General features: G+C 45.3%; 1 protein-coding gene and 1 long non-coding RNA gene across 2 annotated transcripts in view; both read right to left on the bottom strand.

Annotated features, from left to right (window-relative positions):
- Positions 1 to 4,977, bottom strand: part of LOC144823357 (uncharacterized) — a 30,438-nt gene extending 25,461 nt beyond the window's left edge. The window contains exon 1 of the long non-coding RNA XR_013608770.1: positions 4,851 to 4,977. This is a non-coding gene — a long non-coding RNA (uncharacterized LOC144823357). The remainder of the gene's footprint in view (positions 1 to 4,850) is intronic.
- Positions 4,978 to 17,401: 12,424 nt separating this feature from the next.
- LOC144824222 (uncharacterized) overlaps positions 17,402 to 19,466 on the bottom strand; it is a 652,050-nt gene continuing 649,985 nt past the window's right edge. Inside the window, exon 28 of the mRNA XM_078683370.1 lies at positions 17,402 to 17,535. Coding sequence (XP_078539496.1) covers positions 17,402 to 17,535 — 134 coding nt within the window. The remainder of the gene's footprint in view (positions 17,536 to 19,466) is intronic.

The following is a 19,466-nucleotide window of genomic DNA, read 5'->3' as shown; positions in this document are numbered from 1 at the left end:
TACTTGTGCCTGCTTTTAATGACCGATGCTGATTCAGTATTTTTACTGTTCCAGCTACCAAATCAGCAGCTTGTCGACCAGCTCTTTCATTGGCCCTTGCAGCCATTGGTACTTTCTCCAAACTGAGTGTCTTTTTCATCATGCGTGTTCTGAAGAGTCTGAAAGTAAGCCAGCTGTGCCTCTGAAGCGTATGGCTTCTTTCTCACTAAGCTTAGTGTTTGATAAGCATATCAAGTCTCTCAACAAACTCATCCATCCTTACATCAGCTTGCTTGATTGAAAATATACCTTTCATAGTTGACAGTCGACATTGGATTGAACTTGGTGCCCAATACTTCTTTGGTCTGACAATACGATATTGCATCAGTCTGTGAGACGTTCTTCAGCGCTTCTCTTACTTTTTATCTCCGGCAAGGTTCTTAAAGTAGTTAATGATTTTCTTATCATCTACCTCTCCTAGGCCATTTATGAAGTCATCAAACGTCTTGATCCATGCAGTCTATCTGGTGGCAATACTCTGCTTCTTAGCGGTGTTGAATGGCGTGGTGGTTTCAGGAACACGGCTCCATTGTACTTTGTACTCGCTTCGGCAGCCATTGAAGTCATTCATTATTTCAATGGCTTTTGTTGCGTCCACAGAAGCCTGTTACTTCTGTATGCACAACGCTGTGCTTGCCCTCGAGTCATCTCACCCAATTATGAGGTCTTGTGGCACTACCCTTGTTCTTGCCAATGAGTATGTTTGTGCATTCATACCTGATTATCGCTGCCTCTAGCATTTGCTTTGCATGGATGATGGCTCTGTGATGTGGTGCAGCTCAGTATCCATTCTTATAGCCTTACCAGCGAGTTCTGGTGAGCTTTCCGATGGTGCTCCTTCACAAGGCCTTCACCTTTTTCGCGGGCCATGTCTTAGCTGGAGTGGGGCTTTAACTCCATTAACACAAACTTCAAAGTGCTTCTCATTGATTTAGGTGCACCTGGTGCACATGAGCAGTTTGCTGTATCTTTGCAAAATCTACAAGAGAGCAGTGTAGTTTCTTCGGGGCATGTATCCTCTACTCATTACCAGTTGTAGTGTCCTCCCAAGCCTGGGAGCATGTGAATAAATACACCACACACAGAGCTCTATAGCAGACATCTTTATTCTTCAGCATATGATCACACACTGCACTCTCATTACATCATAACCATTAATAACCACACCTTAACACCTCCCAGCAAGTTACGTAATTCCTCTGGTGAGTCGGCTGAGAAAAATAAGGGTCCCTGCGCCCATAGTCACACGACACTACATACACCATAAGGTACAACTCTCTGTTATCGCCACTTGAACAGAGATAGGAGGCTGGTACTTAAATATTTTGAGCACTATCTCAGTTTGTGATAATGAGTCATTGGCAACATCTGTCCTTTGTCCTAAATGTTTTACTCCATTACTTGTGGGATCTACTTTGTCAACCACTTTCAGTGAACTTTTGTATGCTATAGCAACATCTCTGTCCATCATTCTGCAGATGGCACTCACGCTTACTGGCAGTGCACTTCATCTGGGTGCATTTCACTATTAAGCCTGCTTACGTTGGTGAAAAGGATGTTCTTGTTCTCCTCAATTCTAAACCCCAGACAAATTAAGATATTTCTCCTCATGACCATTGACTTTTCATCCTGAATATTCACTTGGTAATTAATCTCTATCCATTGCTACACTTCAAAGCTGGCATTCAACTAGTTGAAACTTGCATACTGAGGGGGTGGCCATGTGGGAAGCCATGTGGGGTGGTAATAATTCCCCGAGATCTGTTAGAGGCACTGCTGTCTTGGGACATTTCCTCCTAACAGCTGAGATTTTGGAATGCCACTATACGGAATACTGGTTGTAAGATCCTTTTAGAACAATGGAAGATATTGAAAGAGGTAACGAAGGAGTGATCTGCTGGAGAGGCAGCATCCTCAAGAAGTGTAGCTTTAAAATGGCAGGCATCTTCTTTTCTTTTAACTTGGACCATATGGAGGAGAAAGATCAAGCAGAAATTCATGAAAGAACACATTTCCAGCTGAACCAAGAAGAGATTGGTGTGGGAGCAGAAGCAGAACTTTACAGTGCTTTATGGTAAATACTAATGTTTCGTTGCTATTGCTTCTATATTCTGATCTCAATTCACTTCATACCTCCAATTGTAACCAGTTTAGGGATAGTTATAGGGTGGTTATGAGGGCAAGAGATTAACATGGTTTTAAGTAATTGTTTGCAGAAAAATGTGTATTTCTATACTGATTTTTACATTGTTTTTCCCTGAAAATTCTAATAGAAATAAATAAACCATAAACTACCATACTGACTAATCCCAGAAACGTCCATTTCTAAACGTAATTTACTCAGGAAAGTAAAGCACATCAATCCACACAAGAATCTGAAACCAGAATACAGTCCTTGGCGGTCACATATTAATGTACTTGATAACATTTAGGAAGGGTTGCTGAAATTATTTTTGAGCACAGTTAAACTGATTCTCCACTTTGCAGATGTCTGGTAACATGAACAATTACTTCTCATCACTCCTGCAAACTCCTTTGGTTTCTCCTGAAGCACTTATTAAGTACAAGGTGTTCTGCCTAATCATCTAGGCTAGTCACTTAGTTCCAATACCCTACTTGAATAACATGCTTACAGTTACTGGTTTTTCCGGATCCACATGCTTTAAGATTCCAAAATATCTTTGAGTCAAGAAATCCATACCGGGGGCGCAGCTTCGGCGCCGATGGAAATTGCTGCCTCTCCGAAGAGCTGCGCAGCGACGTAGCCGAGACGAGATTCCTCCGAGTGCTACCAACGTCTATGAGGTCCGCTAAATTGCAGCATCCATTTGTGGAATACCTCCGGACTTCATTGCTGTTCTTTCCGCCGCTTGGGGTGAGCGATATCCTGCATTTTCAGCACTTTCTCGGCATTGACGGATCGCGTTTGACCGTGTCCGCCATTTTGATGCATTTGCCATCCCAATATGCGCTGCACATCCACCCTCACATGCTAACTGGTAAAATGATGTGAAAATCTCCAGATATCCTCTATTTTCGGATTGTTTGCCTTCAATAAGGTTTTGACCCAAGGAGTTTTGGTTATGGACTGTTTTTTCTTCACTTTTTCTGCCCAAAGTTCTGCTTTATCCGCCATTTTGATGTGAGCTTTACCTAACAAGCTTGCAACTGATTTCTCCCTATATGTTTCCACTGCAACCAACGTCTTTTCTCTGACAAGAGCTTTTATAATGTGGGATTATTCATAACCAATTTCAAGGATAAAGTCTGTTTTTCAGGAGCTTATACCTGCATATTTTACATATTCATTATTTTACCAGACTGTGCATTGCCACTCTTTAATACCAGTATTGCAGTTGTGAACCATTCTTTCTCCTATAATGAAATGGTTGGTTCTCTTTTTTGAGGATTAGTTTTTAATACTCATAAACTTTTTATTGCTGCATTCTCCATTCAAGCTGTCAGAGCATTCAACTTCTGAAACTTGTCGCACTTTGGTTTTCCTTCTCGCTCTGGCAATGGCGCGCCATAACCGCAACTCTTCTCAGCAAGTCAATTCTTCTACATTGTCTCTAGAGGACCTTAACCCCTTCGGTGTTTTGCAAGAGAACTTGGAAGACGCATCCAATGACTCGCCTTCCACAAAATGCTCCTCTCCTCATACTTCTCGCTCGAACACCAAAATCACTTCTAAATTACCTTCGTCATCTGCCTCTACAACAAAATCCATACCCACAAAACAAGGCTTCTCCATCTTCACCCCCAGAATGTGGGTGAATCCTTCCTATAAATTCTGTTTATTATGTCAGTGTGTTCCCTTTTTTTAAAAGTCAGCAACTTTTCTCAGGTCAATTCTCCTATCACCTCTGTTACAGCCTCGTACTCACTGTTGCGATTTAGTAACTTTTGTTACTGAACATTGTCGATTCTATGCAGCATGCGCTGCTGTTCTTGTGACTAAATGTGCACCATATGAACAAGTTACTTACCTTCGGTAACCCTTTTTCTGGTGGCACGGAACAAATGGGTGGAACTGACGTCAGCACGCCGACGAGGTCTTCTTATGGCTCTGGTGACATCATACGGAGTCACAAGCAAAGCTGTGCCATTGTGACGTCTTAGTCGATGTGGGAGAGCTAAGAAAAAGTTTCAGTGGAATGCTGGTGCAGGGGTAATTTAAAAGGTGAGGAATCCACAGGCAGATGTATCCATCAGAAAAATTGGTTAACGCATAAACAGTGAAGTTAATAAAAAGCCAAAGCAAATAGGTGTTTTCAAACCTTCTTTTTAGTTCTGTTTTCAACCTTTTCACGTTGCTCAAACAACCCAAGAAGAAGAAAGACAGTGTGCCTGAGAGCTGAAGAAGGGTGTGGAGCCTCTATCTTGATTTAACCCTGAACAGTTTCACCTGGTACATACAGACTTAGCCTAAATCAAGTCCAATAAGGGCACCCTTCTTGTTTGTCTGGCGTGGACTAAGGCACTGATCTCAATCTATTCCAAGCTTCTCTTGCACACAAATTACCAACAAGACATACTAATCATCGATCAGAGAGACCTCCTGTGAAACCGTAAATAGAATATTTAGCATTTTGAAAACAGTTTCCTGCCTGCACAGCACATTCTGCGGACCAGGCCAGAGCACAGGGTATGGTCAGATTTCATGCCCTGCACACATAGCCCACGGCAAAAGACCAAATGACTTAGTTGCCTATCAGCTAACACAATGATTTGTCAACAATTCCCAGTTGTATGACAAAATACTACCAGGCTTCTAGAATAAGTCATTGTTTTAATGCCAGCAATTTTACCATGTTATGTTCAGTTGAGTCTCTTGAATCAGGTGATCCAGTCTTCGGAAGGCACCAAAGTCCCATTGGGGGTTGCTGTTAAACAAATGCTGCTTCTGGTATACCGGATAATGACTGGAAGAGCGATCTGCAAAAGAAAGAGATGGCATTTGCCCCACAGTTAAGAGCTGTTCCTCCACTTAAACTATGAATGAGTTATGGCAGTTTCAGGATAGTTGAATTTCTACGGGAGAATGAAATTACCCCCAGAGGTAGGCAAGTGGGCTTTTACGAATGTGCCCCATGCCATACAGATGAGTGTCATAAAGTCAGCCCCAACAGTCATACTGACCCAGGGCCAAAATAATGGTTGCAAAAACAGTGCAGGCTGCTCAAAGGCAATAACTAACAAGTATTCATACATAGAGGTGCATCCAAAGTAGATTAGCCTAAAGAGAGTAATTCAAGAGATGTTCTTGTATCTTTTTTATTTGTCTTCCAAAAGGTCTCAATTTCACACAAATTAGTGCAATCAAAGCCTCAGCCAATACATTTCGTTCAAACACTGAACTTCATCAGGGCTGTAATATAATACATACAACAGATGTATGAAATATATTTATACTGCCAACCTAAATACAAACACTTTCAGAATAGCACTATGCATAAAGACCATGCCGCAACACAACAAACTCAACAACTGTGTGTTTTTTTCTTTAATGAAGCGGTTAAAAACATTTTCATACAACCAGAGAGTCTTAAAAACAACCCTTGAGAAAAGCCTACAACATACGATGTCCTTTCATAATCACATAATGTACATATATCACAATTTACTAAGATTACATTTCAAACAAAAGAGAGGAAAGAGGAGCATCCTTATATCCCTACACAATTCATCCACTTCGGGTGTGTAGAGTGCCATCGTCACAATCAACATTGCATACTGCATTACGTTCAAGCAATCTATTCTTGTCCACCATTCAATATAACAGATGGTATAACGATTCCAATATGGTAAAAATTCATAATCTCATTTTGTCCAGTTATATTTTCTCAATTATATGGCCAATAGATACAAAGACAAATATGCATATGCATTGAATTATATCACATTTATTAGGTGTTACCTTATGAAGCTTAACAAATCTAAGGACTATGGATAATAAAGTGTGAAATATGGTGCTGGAACATGAGAAATATAACTGGATATAACAATTATGAATTGTGTGCATTTTGGAATCTTTATACCATCTGTTGTATTGACTGGTGGACAAGAATAGATTGCTTGAAAATAAAACAGTATGTTATGGTATGTAATGGTGATTATGAAGATGGTACTCTACACACCAGAAGTGGGTGAATGATGAAGGGATACAAGGGTGCTCCTCTCTTCTCTCTTTTGTTCAGATGTAATCTTAGTAAATTGAAATATATATGCAGTACGTGATTATGACAGTACATCAAATGTTGTGGGCTTTTCTCTTGGGCCTTCTTTGCAAGACTCTATAGTTGTGTAAAAATGTTTTTAACACTGTCATTTTTTTAACACACAGTTGTTGGGTTTGTGGTGTTGGGACATGGCATGTATGCACAGTGCTATTTTTAAACTTTTTATTTAGGGTGGTAGTTGTCAAAATGTTTCATACATTTGTTCTATGAATCATATTACAGACTGTGATTGTACTAATTTGTGTGGAATCAAGAACTTTTGGGAAAAAAATAAAGAAGATAAAAGAAATCTTTTGAATTATTCTCTTTGGACTGATATACTTTGGATGCACTTTTATATTTGGAAACTCACGTTGATCTGATTTCCCAGTAGCATCTATTACCGGGCGGCACTATATTAGGTGGGCACCATATCTATTGTTTAAAAAGTGGGTGGCAGGTGCAAGCTAAACTACCTGGGTGCATTAAGAGTGTTTGTGGAATAAGAAACAATTTACTTACCTATAGTAATGCTTTTCTGGTAGAGACTATCTAGCTGCAGATTCCTTGCCTTAGAATAATCCCTAGGTGTCAGACTGGATCTAGAATCTTTTGACAACCAGTACTTTTGCACGCTGGTAAGTGACATTGTTTGGCTCCATATGGCATTGTACTCGCTGGAAGTGACGGGCACATGCCTATATAGGTGCTACCCAAGCTCTGATGTCAGTTTCTTTTCACGACTTTTCACGCCAGAAGAGCGAAGCAATGAAGAACACTGACCACTGGTGAGTAAGCTGGTGCCTTGAAAGGGAAAATGCAATGAACTATAATCCAGTCACAGAGCTGGGAGGATCACTAAGAAATCTGCAGCTAGATAGAGTCTCTACCAGATATGGTGCTACCAAATGTCACTTGATCATCTGATAGAGACTTCTAGCCGCAGATTCCTTACTTTAGAAACAAATAGCCAGGCAATATCTCCTCGGGTGGCTCTGCAAAATATATTCAGCCTGAAAGTCCAGCAGGACGGAACAGGCACAATGCCTATCTAGACAACCTGACTGTCCAGGAAGGAGTGCTCGGTAAACATGTGTAATTAAGTCCATGTTGCAGCTTGGGCGACGTCCAGGGCTGGGACTCCTCCACCTGCTATGAGGTGGTCCCAACTTTGTCTCTGGTGGGAGGAGCATGCAAGCCCTCAGTGGGTTGCTTCTTAGCTAATGCATAGCAGATCTTAATGCACAGCACAATACATTGGCAGATGGTTCATTTCGGCCACTCATTCGTATTTATCGCTCCGACACATCCTATGAAGAGTTTACCATCCACCTGGAACTCTTTCGTATGGTCAAGGTAGAACGACAATGATATTTTCGGGTCCAGCCAGTACAGCCTCTCTTCTTGAGGAGGGATGAGGCAAAACGTTAAAGGTACGCAAAGTGGTGGACTGGCCTACATGTAATAAGGTTATCACCTTTTATAAAAAAGGAAGCTCGAGCCCGAAGGACCTGCTTGTCCTGATAGAAAGTAAAATACAAAATATGGGTTGACAGTGCCTGTATTTTGCTGACCCTTCCAGCAGATGTTTTTGCCACAAGAAAGGCGGTCTTGATGATATGAAGTCTGGCCACACAGTTATGAAGCTGCTCAGAAGGAATATACATCAGGAATGTAAGAACCAAATTAAAGTCCCACTGAGGCATAATAAATGGGGATAGTAGGAACATGTGTTGGGAACCTTTTGAAAACCTATTCACAATAGGGGATCTGAAAAAGGATGGCCAGTCTGGCTAATACAGAAAAGCTGAAATGGCACAGAAATACCCTTTCAGAGTGCTCAGAGAAGAGCCCTCCTTGGCCAAGGACAGAATAAACTGAAGGACCTGAGACACCTGTAGCGTGGTGTCTGCACACCATGCCACAATCTTGCTTCAATAGCAGGTGTATAGCATCTTGGTGGAGGGATGCGGAAATGACATTGAATACTTCAGGTTGAAAGTCAAAAACTGCCAACTGTCATTGCTCAATCTCCACACAAGAAGACGTAGCGTAGACAGGTTTGGGTGCAAAACCCTGCCCTGTTGCTGCGATAGAAGATTCTCCTGAGGGGGCAGCCTGATCCGAGGACATATAGACATGCTCAACAGCTTGGGAGATCAGACTCTACATGCCCAATCTAGAGCCACAGGAGAAATTGGGCCCGGTCGTTACTAAACGTTTTGAGAACTCTGGCAGGAGTGGTATTGGCAGAAATGCGTACAGGAGCCCAGAGCGTGACTCAAGATAAAAAGCATCTCCAAGTGAGAGCTACCTTGGAAACTCCATCATGCAAAAGTGCTGACACTGCAATTTCTCAGCAGTGGCAAACAGATTCCAAGCAAGGCTCTCCTCACTCTTGAAAGAGACAGTGTACCATTTCCAGATGGAGATGCCATTTGTGATCCGCTAGACATCAATGGCTGAGTTTGTCTGCCCTGACGTTCAGAGATCCTGCAAGGTGTTGAACCACCAGATATTCCAGTCATGCCAAAAGGAACAGGGCCTCTTGAAAAAAGGCTCAGAACCCCACCTTACCTTGTCTGTTGCAGTACCACATGGCAGTGGTGTCTTCCATGAACACCTGTACAAACGTTCCCTTGATAGAAGGCCTTCTATGCCATTCGGATGGCCTGGAGCTCCAACAAGTGGAGTTTGGGTTCTGCTAGAGACTAGAGTCCTATGATCTTCACTTCCCTTAGGTGGCCTTTTCAAGCTCAGGAGTGACACATCCGCCACTACAGTCAGATCTGGTTGGGGAAGGGAGAGCGGTCTGCCACTGACCGAATCGCGGTTCATCCTCCACCACTGCGGAACCTTTGCAGTTCCTTTTGAGATTTGGACCATGTCAGAGAGATTCCCCAGATGCTGTGCCAACTGGAACTTAAGATCCCACTGCAGAGCCTGCACATGACAATGGCCATGTGTCACAATCAGGACGCTGAAAGCCATGAGGCCTATCAGCTTTAGAGTCAGTCTCACCAAAATCCAGGATAGAGGCTGAAACATTAGTATCAGAGCCTGAATATTATGGACTCCCTGCTCAAGAGAATATGGCAGAAACTGTACCATGTCCAGAACAACTTCCATGAAAGGAAGCAACTGAGAAGGAGTCAAGTGTGACTTTGGCACATTGATAGTGACCCCTAGTGAGTGCAGGAGGTCCGTCATAAATTGAAGGTGGGGGACGACTGCCTGGGATGAGCTCACCTTCAAAAGTCAGACATTGAGATTGGGGAAGACTAACACCCTTGATCTCTGCAGATGAGCTGCAACCTCCACATCACCTTGGTGTACACCCAAGGGACACTGGTAAGGCAAAGGGGCGCATGGCAAACTGAAAGTGTTCTTTGCCCACTGTGAACCACAGGTAATGCCTGTGGGCGGGTAGGACGGGAATATGGAAGTGAACATCTTGCAAAACCAACCCTATCCCCCAGTCTCACGGGAGGAGGGCAGACAGGACTTGAGTGAGTGTGAGCATTTTGGATTTCTATTTTTTCAGGGAAAATAAATTGAGAAGTGTTAGTTTGGGGGTCTCTAGTTGGCACAGGTAGGTACTTGTGACAAATAGGGACCCTCTCCTCTAGTCAGGATAAGGGGATTACACTCCTAAAATAACCCCTGCTCACCCTCTAGGTAGCGTGGCATGACCAGTCAAGGCTTATTTCAGAGGCGTTGTAAATTAAGCAGTTGTGACCACATACAGTAACCCAGTGACAGCACTACGAATGGACACCACACAGGTTTTATATAAAAAATAAGTAGACTTTATATAGAGTTACCACAAGACCATAAACGACAAAAATACACACTATGATTACTTTAGGATGGTAGATTTAAGCTTAGTTCAGTTCAGTCCTTAGATGCGACACTCTGCGTCAATGTACCTTAGGTTGCGTTGCGCTTCCACGACAAGCAATGTCGCAGCGATGGGAAATGCGGCAAAGTTCAGATACAAAGAAATAAAGACATGAAGATCTTCCAGATGCGGCACGCTTCTCGGGGATGCGAGAAGTCCTCGGTGCGATGCGTGTACTGCAGCGGCGACACCCTTACGATGCGACGGCAACAGCTCCAGCGGCTATGCTCTTCTCCACGATGCATGAAGCTTCCGCTCAATGCGAAAACTACAGCGGCGACATCCACGATGCGACGGCAGCAGCTCCGACGGCGGCGCGCTTCTCGGGGATGCGAGGTGCTCTTGGTCGATGCGGTGCAATGCGACAGTTCCAGTGGCGACACCCTCCTTCGGAGTTGCGACGGCAGGCACAGCGACAGTGACACGCTTCGACCTCATTGCAAGTTTCTTCTCCTGAAGCGGTGCAGTGTGACAACTACAGCAGCGACACCCTCTTTCAGATTTGCAACGGCAGCAGCGGCACGCTTCCTCTTTGTTGCGGCACACTTCTCTCCGATGCGGTGCAATGCGACTTCCTGCGGCGATACCCTCCTTCGGAGTTGCGACGGCAGGCACAGCGACGGAGACACGCTTCTTCTCGTTGAGTCGCGCTTCCAGCTCCTTGCGACATGCAGTTCCTCAGAAGGCCCAAAAACAGCAGCAGGCACTTCCAAAAGAACTCTGGGGACCTGGGGGGGGTCTGTTGTCCCTGAGACTTCAGCAGGAGGCAAGCTCTTTTCCAAGCCCTTTGAGATCCTTTACAAGTTGAAAGCAAATTACACAAAAGTTCCTTTCTCCTTCCTTTGGCACTAAGGCAACCACTGCAGGTCAATCCCCCAAGCAGCACTTCAGCTTGTGAATAGTCTCTCCTCAGTTTCTTCAGGTTCCTCTCCTCAGTAAAGGTTTCTTCTTGTAGTCCAATGTGATCTGATTTCTTGGGATCAGGGTCCCAATATTTATACCCCAAAATCCTTAGTTCTCTGAGGGGAGAGGGGCTTTTGCCCAGTCCAAACCAGTTGTGAAGCACTCTGTTTACCAGACTTCTCCTTTCCTTTCACAGTTCAGGGCAGGCACATCAGATGCCCCTCAGGAGGTGGAGCCAGCATTGTGGAAGGCAAGTACACTCCTGGAGCACTTTGTTTACAGGACTCCTTCTCTTCTTTCAGTGTGCAGGGCAGAGACACCAACCGCTCCCCAGGGGGTGGAGCCAGCATTGTGGAAGGCAGGCACAGCCCTATTCAAGGTTCAGGTGCAACTCCTCCCTCCCATCTAGATGCAGATCTCTCTATTCACCACTGGGTGACTCTGTCTGTCTCCTGGAATTCCCAAGCCCTGTCACTCACAAAACCAGACATAGGAATACACAACCTAGCAGAGGCAGGTTTGAATGGTTAGACAAGCAAATACCTACTTTCTAAAAGTGGTATTTGCAAACACAGAATATTAAAATAAACTTTACTAAAATATGTATTTTATTATTCTGAGTTCAGGCATACTAAACTCGAATTTCTACCATGTTCTCTGATACAGTTAGGATTATAAAATGTAATAACTCTAGCAGCCCATTCTGGCCTATGGAGAACAGGTAGCCTTGCAATAGTGAAAAGCGAAAATGGCTGTAATTCACTATAAGAACATGCCACACACACCAGGGCTTGTCCTACCTTATACTTACAATGCACCCTGCCCTTGGGCCTACCATAGGGGTGACTGATATGAAGAAAAGGAAAGGTTTAGGGACTGGGAAGTGGGTGCACTTGCCCAGTAAGCATGACAGTACCAGACTGCACGCGGGCTCTGCAATGGCAGACCTTAGACACATTTTACAAGGCTGCTTCTGTGGGTGGCACAACCGGTGCTGCAGGCCCACCAGCAGCATTTGGATGTACACGCCCTGGGCAAAGTCAGTGTACTAGACTAGGGTCTGACAAGTAAACCAAATAGCCAAACATGGAACCACTGATTAATGCATCAATGTACAATAGGGAGCACTTGCAATGTGGCACTGGATAGCCGTGGCACAGTGCCCAAAGCATCTAACACCAGCAAAAATACATGAGGCAACAGAACAAAATGGAAGGGAGAGCCACGCCAATGGGGCCAGGGCTAACAAGAAAGCTAAGGTCTATGATAGGAGAAAGGCCATCACCCTTCTTGGGCACCAGGAAGTAGCAGGAATAACAGCCAAGTCCTATTTCTGAAACTGGTGCCGTCTCTATTGCTCCCATGGCCAAGAGGGCCGTCACTTGCTGATGGAGTAAGGAAATGAGGTCCTCTGTCCTCCTGTTACAAGTAGGTGGCACGGGTGAACAGGTAGTCACAAAGGGTAAGAAATAGCCCCTTTGGACAATTTGGAGAACTCAGTGGTCAGATGTTATCCACCTCCAGTGGTGCTGGTGGTAGCGTATCCTGCTCCCAGCTGAATGCCCATGATGTTCCGAAGGCAAACTAAAGAGGTTTGGAGGCTACAGCAGTTGGGGGGGGGTGGACTCGGCTGACCCCTGGCTACCTGATTCACTTGGTCTGTGGGTAAAGTGTACTCAGCCACGAACAGGCTGCAAAGTGTGCTGGCTGTATTGGCTGGGTGGGTGGAGTCGAGACTGAAAGTCTCTTTTGTGGCCACGAAAGAAGCAAAAAGCAGGCTTGGGTTGGCAAGGGGTTATGGAAAGTCCCAATGACCTGGCCATAGCCCTGCTGTTCTTGAAGTGCTGAGTCTGCCTTGTCTCGGAAGAGACTGGAGCCATCAAAGGGCATGTCCATGAGTGAGGCTTGGACGGCCTTCGAAAAGCCAACCTGGTGTGGCATCTAGGGATCACTTATGATGAAATTGTTCTGCCAGGTGAGCCGGTCATATCCAGCCCACATCGTGTGGCAAACTTAGCTGCATCTCTCCCATAAGCCAAGGCTTAAGAGAGTATGGCGCGGGCCTCCTCCGAGACCATAGGCAGCACCTGCGTAACAGAGTCCCAGATCGTATGAAAGTATCGGTTCAAAAGGCATGTGTTGTTCACAGAAAGCAGTACTGGACTGGAAGAAGAGAAGACCCTCTCCCCAAAGACATCCAGCCTCTTGGGTTCCCTGTCCAGTGGGGTGGTATGGAATGTGCCAGGATTTACTCCGGAGTAGGAGGCTTGGACCACCAGCTCTCCAGGCTGGGATGTTGGGTAAGGAAATTGGGGTCCCCTGGGGTGGGGCAATGGCAGCAGGCAATTGTTCTATGCACCGGAGCCCCTGTGCAGGGCTTATGCCAGGAACTGAGTAAGATGTCTGTGAAGGCTTCATTTAGGGAGACATGGTTTGGTTTGGGTGACTCCCAGTTGAAGCACCTCCTTTAAGACATTCGTCTTGACAGCCACTGAGGACAATTGAAGGTCCGAGACCTCAGCTGACCTCCTCACCACCATCCATAATGTGGCACCCTCCTCCATACCCACAGTAGGGGGAGGGACCAAGCCAGTGTCTAGGGAGGTGTCCAATCAGCTGGCATCTCCCAGATCCGCATACCAAGGGTCCTCAAAGTCTTCTAATGGTTGGTATTTAGAAGGCTCCATAACAATAAGATCTGAGGGGGGGGGAGTTAGGTATGATGATGGAGATGGCGCCACTACAGGACATCGATTGTGCCAAGAGCACGGGCACTAGGGCGGTCGAGGTCGCTTGACTGTGCCACTCTGAATCCATCAATGGATCCTTTGAGCCAGTCTGGTGCAGAGGGAAAAGCCACCAGCAGAAGATCAGTTGGGACCTTGGGGCCAGAGGGTACTGCAGAGAGGTCAGGCCGCCCAAAAAACGAGGTGCATGGTCTCATAAAATTCTTTGACCTGGGCTGGTGTCACTCTGGCTCCCGTAAAATCAGGAAGATATGGAGATCGCCCATGCGCATGCTCCGCCACAGAGCTAGGCCTTGAATGCTGACAGCCCTCATGTTGTCCGAGGACTCATACGGTGAAGAACTCTTCAGCTTCTTTTCTTCTTGTAGGACTTACTAGACTTCCCCAACAACTTTGAATGTGACGAGGACTTTCGGGAGAGGCTCCGCAAACAATCTTAGGATTTTCCTCGTGACCAAGGCCAGGAGAGTCGTGAAGTTGACCGGCATCGGAGCTTGAGGGACCGCACCCGTGGCACCTTGGGATGCAAAGCCCAGCAGTCCTCGCAGTCGTGGTCATGCTCCAGACACCAGAGGCAAACCAAGTGTGGATCCATCTCTGACATCTGCAGAAGATGCTTTCTGCATTGTTTTTTTGCAGGTATTCTGCTTTGTATTTAGTATATGGCTTTCCTGAAGAAGGTGTTACACTGAAACACTCTTAGATGGTATTCGGACATAAGCCACATGAAGATGCATTAGTACCATCCAGTGGTTTATTACATTTGGAGAGTGATTGTAGTCTCTCATTTCATATATCAACTTCTGTATAATATTCGACTGATAAAACGTGTTAATAATGGCTCTTTCCCTTTGCCTTTAATGTGTGGGGTTCCAGAATGAATGATGAAGCAAAAGGTGTATGTTTGAATCTGGAAATATTCTTGAAGTCTTTGCACACTGAGTATATATTCTCCACCTTAGGTATCGTATCGAAAAGCAGGGGCTCTCTTTTAATTTACAATATTTTCCGCATGTTTTAAAACCTGCCTTCCTGGTGTACATCCCTATCTCATCAGGAGACGAGGTCTTGAAAAAATCTTACACAAAAGTTAAAAAGAGGTCAGTCAAAAAACGACAAGATATAGCTCTTCTCCAGATCGGAGCTGACAGGCGCGGAAAAAGCTGACATTAGAGCTCTGGAGTGGCACCTATATAGGGACTGCTCACGCCCCTTCGGGTGCCGATGACACAATGCAGAGCCACATAACATCACTTGCTGGCACGCATAGGCAGGGCCGGCTTTAAGACAGTGCGAATGATGCAGCCGCACTGGGCGCTGACCTGTGCAGGGGGGCGCTGTGTTTAGCAATATCTTATGATAGGAGAAATGAGGGGCACTTTTGCAGGTGGTAGTCATGGGACGTGGGGGCGCCAAAGGTGATTGTTGCACCAGGCGCCACCAGCGCTAAAGCCGGCCCTGCGCATATGTACTGCTAGTCAAAGGTTTCCGGATCCAGTCTGAGGCCTGTAGATTGTTCTAAGGCTGTGGTTCCCAAACTGTGCGCCGCGGCACCCCAGTGCGCCGTAATGAGGTGCCAGGGGCGCCGCGCACACTAGGGTGACCAACCGTCCGTAAATTCCACGGACCGTCCATAGGCCTTTTATCTGTCATTTTGGCCATCACAGGGAGCAGAGCTGCTCCCTGTGAGAGGCCTCACCCCTGCTGCTGGAGCCGCCTCGCACTCCTCCAGGAGCACAAGAGCAGCCCCTCCCGCCCATTGAAATTCTGTATGGGGCTGATTGCCACTTACTGAAATACAATGGGGCAGTCAGGGGTGTTCAAACATGTGGTGGCGGCCTCCTGCCTCAGTGTACAGAAGGGCCTTCTGTTAGATAAAAACTAAAACGCCCATGCTGCAATGTTAGAGAACACTTCATTTAAAGAAGCCTGTGAAATAAGTTTAAAAGAAGAGGTTATCGTTCTTTCACTGTCTCATCGTTTTTGAACTGAAGTATTTTCAATATTATATTCAACAAAGCCATGGTTGCTGCTTTTTTATTTTAAGGAACTAGCAACCATTGACAAAGCCAATAGTCATGGCTTGTTGTTGGTGCAATGATACTTGCTGTATTATATATCTGAATGCAATGACATGAACAACATAATACCAGTCGCGCGGAACACTATGCTAAGCGCAGATTTTTAGCCTAGGTGTTTTAAACTGCGCTCTTAATTACATCCAACACCCCCTTTGAAGAGACCCCCCAGTTTTTTTACACTGCTTAAAGCCCTGGACCATGTTACAGTAACCTCACATCCTGGCACTGTGCATCATGCATGACTTCTACTTTTTCAGTCTGCCTATGTGCAGGGGCATAGTGAACTCTCCCCCACCGCACCCCACCCCTTGATGTAGTTTGTTCTTGATAGGCCTCTTCTGCCTGCAACTCTGCAGACAAAGGCTCAGCTCTTAATGTGGAAAGGTGGGTGAGTAAATAAGTGAAGGAATGTCTGAATGGCTGGATGGATTACTGAAAGGATGAATGCATGAAGGAAAGGGAGAATGGATAGATAATGAAAGAAAGGATGGATGGATGAGTGAATGACTGGAAGTATGGATGAGAGAAAAGGTAAATAGATGGATGTATGGGTGGAAAGATAGATGGATGGGTAAAAGTGTGGATGGGTGTGTGAAAGGATGGATGGATGAGTGAAAGGGCAGCTGATGGGTGAGTGAATTGGTGGATGGGTGTGTGAAAGGATGGATGGATGGATGGATGGATGAATGAAAGGGTAGATGATGGGCAAGTGAATGGGTGGATGGATGAATTGATAAGTGAAATGGTGAATGGATGGATGAGTGAAAGGGTGGATGTAAGGATTGATGAGTTAGTGAAAGTGGGTAGATGGACAAAAGGATGGATAGATGAGTGAAGTGAAAGGGTGGATGGATTAGAGAACGGATGGCTGGATGAGTGAACGGATGGTTGGATGAGTGAAAGAATGCGTCCCAATTACTTTAAGGAAGATAACAGGAGGTACATACCACCCACCCACCGGTAAAAAAATGGTGGGGAGCCACGGCCAACTGCCGATTAGGTCAAGGGAGCCACAGGTCAAAAAAGTTTGGGAACCACTGTTCTAAGGTAAGGAATTTCAGCAAGAAGTCGTTATCAGATAAGATACTCACCATGAAGGGAAAGGCTGAGTTTGACGAGAATGATGTAAATGTAAATGTAAATGTAAATGTAAATGTAAATGTAAATGTAAATGTATAGGCATTTATATAGCGCACTACTTACCCGTAGGGTCCCAAGGCGCTTCGACCGCTGCGAAACCCTTCCTGGCTTCCCTGAGAGATGGTCCCTTAATGGGTATCTCCAGGGTGAGTCCAGGCATCCCCGGCGGTCTGGTGGGGCCGTTAGTGAAGATGAGGCAAGCTAATGCCCAGAGTTGCCGAGTGTGAACGCTGATCAGAGTGGGCACCGAGGCGAGAGAATTATCGAGTCCGCTGACCCTGGTCCCGAAACCTGCCGCGCCGGGAATCGAACCCTGGTCCCGGGCCGTCCTCTGCTCTCGGGTCTGCCGCCTCTAACCAGTGAGCCACACTACTTCCAGATGTCACCCTCATTCATGCACACAACTGGGTTTGGGATGTGCGGGATAAACGTTGGTTCAGAGAAAGGAAGTGCATTCTTCTCACTGCGCCATTTTCGGGGTGACAGGTGCAACCATGGCTCTCCTGCAGAATGAGAATACAATGTTGAAAGCATATCCTAGTATCAGATTAGGTTCATTAAATTACAGAGTGAAACTCTTACACTGTCACCTCAGTCAGCCAGGTCCCCACAAAAAGACTCCCACTGAGATTAGTTAGATTTACAGCCACCCAGACACAAAAAGAACCCTCGCCACAAAAAGAACCCTCCGACACAAATAGAACCCTTCGACACATATTGACTTTAGACACTGAAACCATGTCACCAGCGCCAAAGGGCTTCCATCGCATGAACCGGGCTATTCCAGATATTCAAGTTTGGTGCAGATAGACACTGTTGCCAAGGAGGCAATAAGAACTATTTACAGGGCGTGCATGGCTTCTTAGGGTCAAACGTCTGCAATGACAGGCTCGCAAAATGTTCTTCCAGGAATGTGCCAAAGGGCCGAAGACATTCCGTTCAAAGAGGACAGAGCTGGTTGTCACTGACTGTTGTTATGCAACACAACCCCCACCACGTACAACCCCATGGCTTCGGAAGCCAGAGGGCCTGGGCAAACTGCTCGGTGCAGTCTCTGACATGGATGAATAGGTAGGAAGAAAAGATCAGTGAGACAGTGACACCGTGTGGCAATTCAGTGTACACACCACTGCTTGGAGACTCCCCTAGGCGAAATGCACTCTAGCCTGTAAGAGGGGCAATGTGAGGTGGGAGAAAGATATGTTAATAGCCTCTCGCCAAGGCTGTGCCACTGGCCGTCTACATTATGGTTCAGCTAGTGCATCTTAAAGAAAACCCTTGAAGGACAGGAGACGGGTGGGTTAAGTATCCTGAAGGTACTTTCCAACAGGGATATTTCACCTTAACCATAGTGGGTGAGTAAGTGAGATCTCAGTCCCTTTAACCCCCGACAGCACCGTAACTGGCGTGACGAACCACTAAGCCACGCTATAATAAAAGGTGACTATCAGTGAACTTTGTGCCGAGTGATGAAAAATAAAAGGTTTTTAAAACGATCCCAAAAGATTGCCAACTTGACTCAAATCAAATTGAAATAGGAATGGAATGTTATAACGTGAGTGCAATAATCGATAAAGACCTAACTACTTTCTCCATGAGAGTCACTAAAGGATTAACTAGCACGATCAAAGAGACCAAGAACAAAGATGTGGCGGAAGCAATCTTTGAAATTTTCCAGTGACATGTTTTGTAACATTAACAAAATGCTTTGAATCGAATGTACCTTTCTCCTGGAAGCCTCTGAAGAATTCGATGAAGTCACTGATATATGATATGAGACTGTAAAGGTTAATAAGTAACCTAACCGCATGATTCTCCTTAAGCTGCAGTTTTCACAAGGGTCTGGCAAGGAGCCATAGGTAACTAGCAAGTGCGTAATCCATGCAAGAGTCAGGGACACATGCATCAAACAATTTTGCATTCGCAAACGGTGCGAATCGGCAATTTCGGCCGTTTGCGGATGCAAAATAGCCTTCCGAGATGTATGGAAGGCTTTGTAGTCAAATGTTAGATAATTGCAACAATAGCGATTACCTAAAATTGCGACTACAAATAGGGAATCTCAATTTGTGATTCTGTTAGCACATGTACCAAGCATTTTCTAAATGCAAACTGTGCATTTCGGAAAATGCTATTACCATCGACTTTAAGTCAATAGTAACAATGTGCAAATGTATAAAAAATGCTTTTTTCAAAGTGCCATGCAGCACACATGTCCCTAGGGCATGTGTGCGCTTTATATGTGCACATTTTTATTTTGGGAGTGTTTAAGGGGGCTCTTAGATCCCTGGTCACCCTTGGCTATGCATTACCTAATTTGCAATTACCAATTAGGTAATCGCAAATTAGCTAATGCCATTCGCACCTATGGGCCTTTCGTCCCATAGGAACAAATGGCGTAGTATTACCTAATAGCGATTACCAACTTAGTGAA

The sequence above is a fragment of the Lissotriton helveticus genome, chromosome 3_1 (assembly GCF_964261635.1).
Source record: "Lissotriton helveticus chromosome 3_1, aLisHel1.1, whole genome shotgun sequence".
Classification (NCBI taxonomy): domain Eukaryota; kingdom Metazoa; phylum Chordata; class Amphibia; order Caudata; family Salamandridae; genus Lissotriton; species Lissotriton helveticus.
This window is presented reverse-complemented; position numbering and strand designations above follow the sequence as displayed.